We start from the raw sequence: 249 nt of genomic DNA, 5'->3' as shown, positions 1-249 counted from the left end.
TGCACACCTATCTGCTGTGAGACCTCCCTCTGTTCTACCTCCTCATGTCGCCACCAGTCTAACTGCCAGCCCTCCTGCTGCACCTCCCTCCCCTGCCAGCAGGCCTGCTGTGAGCCCGTCTGCTGTGAGGCCTCCCCCTGCTGCAGACCCTCCTCCTCGGTGTCCCTCCTCTGCCGCCCCGTGTGCCGCCCCGCCTGCTGTGTGCCCGCCTCCTCCTGCCAGTCCAGCTGCTGCCGCCCGGCCTCCTCC

At 68.7% G+C, this 249-nt stretch overlaps 1 protein-coding gene across 1 annotated transcript in view; it reads left to right on the top strand.

The window, feature by feature from the left end:
• LOC120856673 (keratin-associated protein 10-8-like) overlaps positions 1–249 on the top strand; it is a 1,235-nt gene that overhangs the window by 395 nt on the left and 591 nt on the right. Inside the window, exon 1 of the mRNA XM_040232030.1 lies at positions 1–249. This exon is cut by the window's left edge and continues 395 nt beyond it; it is cut by the window's right edge and continues 591 nt beyond it. Coding sequence (XP_040087964.1) covers positions 1–249 — 249 coding nt within the window.

Source organism: Oryx dammah, unplaced genomic scaffold (assembly GCF_014754425.2).
Source record: "Oryx dammah isolate SB20612 unplaced genomic scaffold, SCBI_Odam_1.1 HiC_scaffold_2, whole genome shotgun sequence".
NCBI lineage: Eukaryota > Metazoa > Chordata > Mammalia > Artiodactyla > Bovidae > Oryx > Oryx dammah.
The sequence above is the reverse complement of the archived record's forward strand: the minus strand, read 5'-3'. Positions and strand labels throughout refer to the sequence as shown.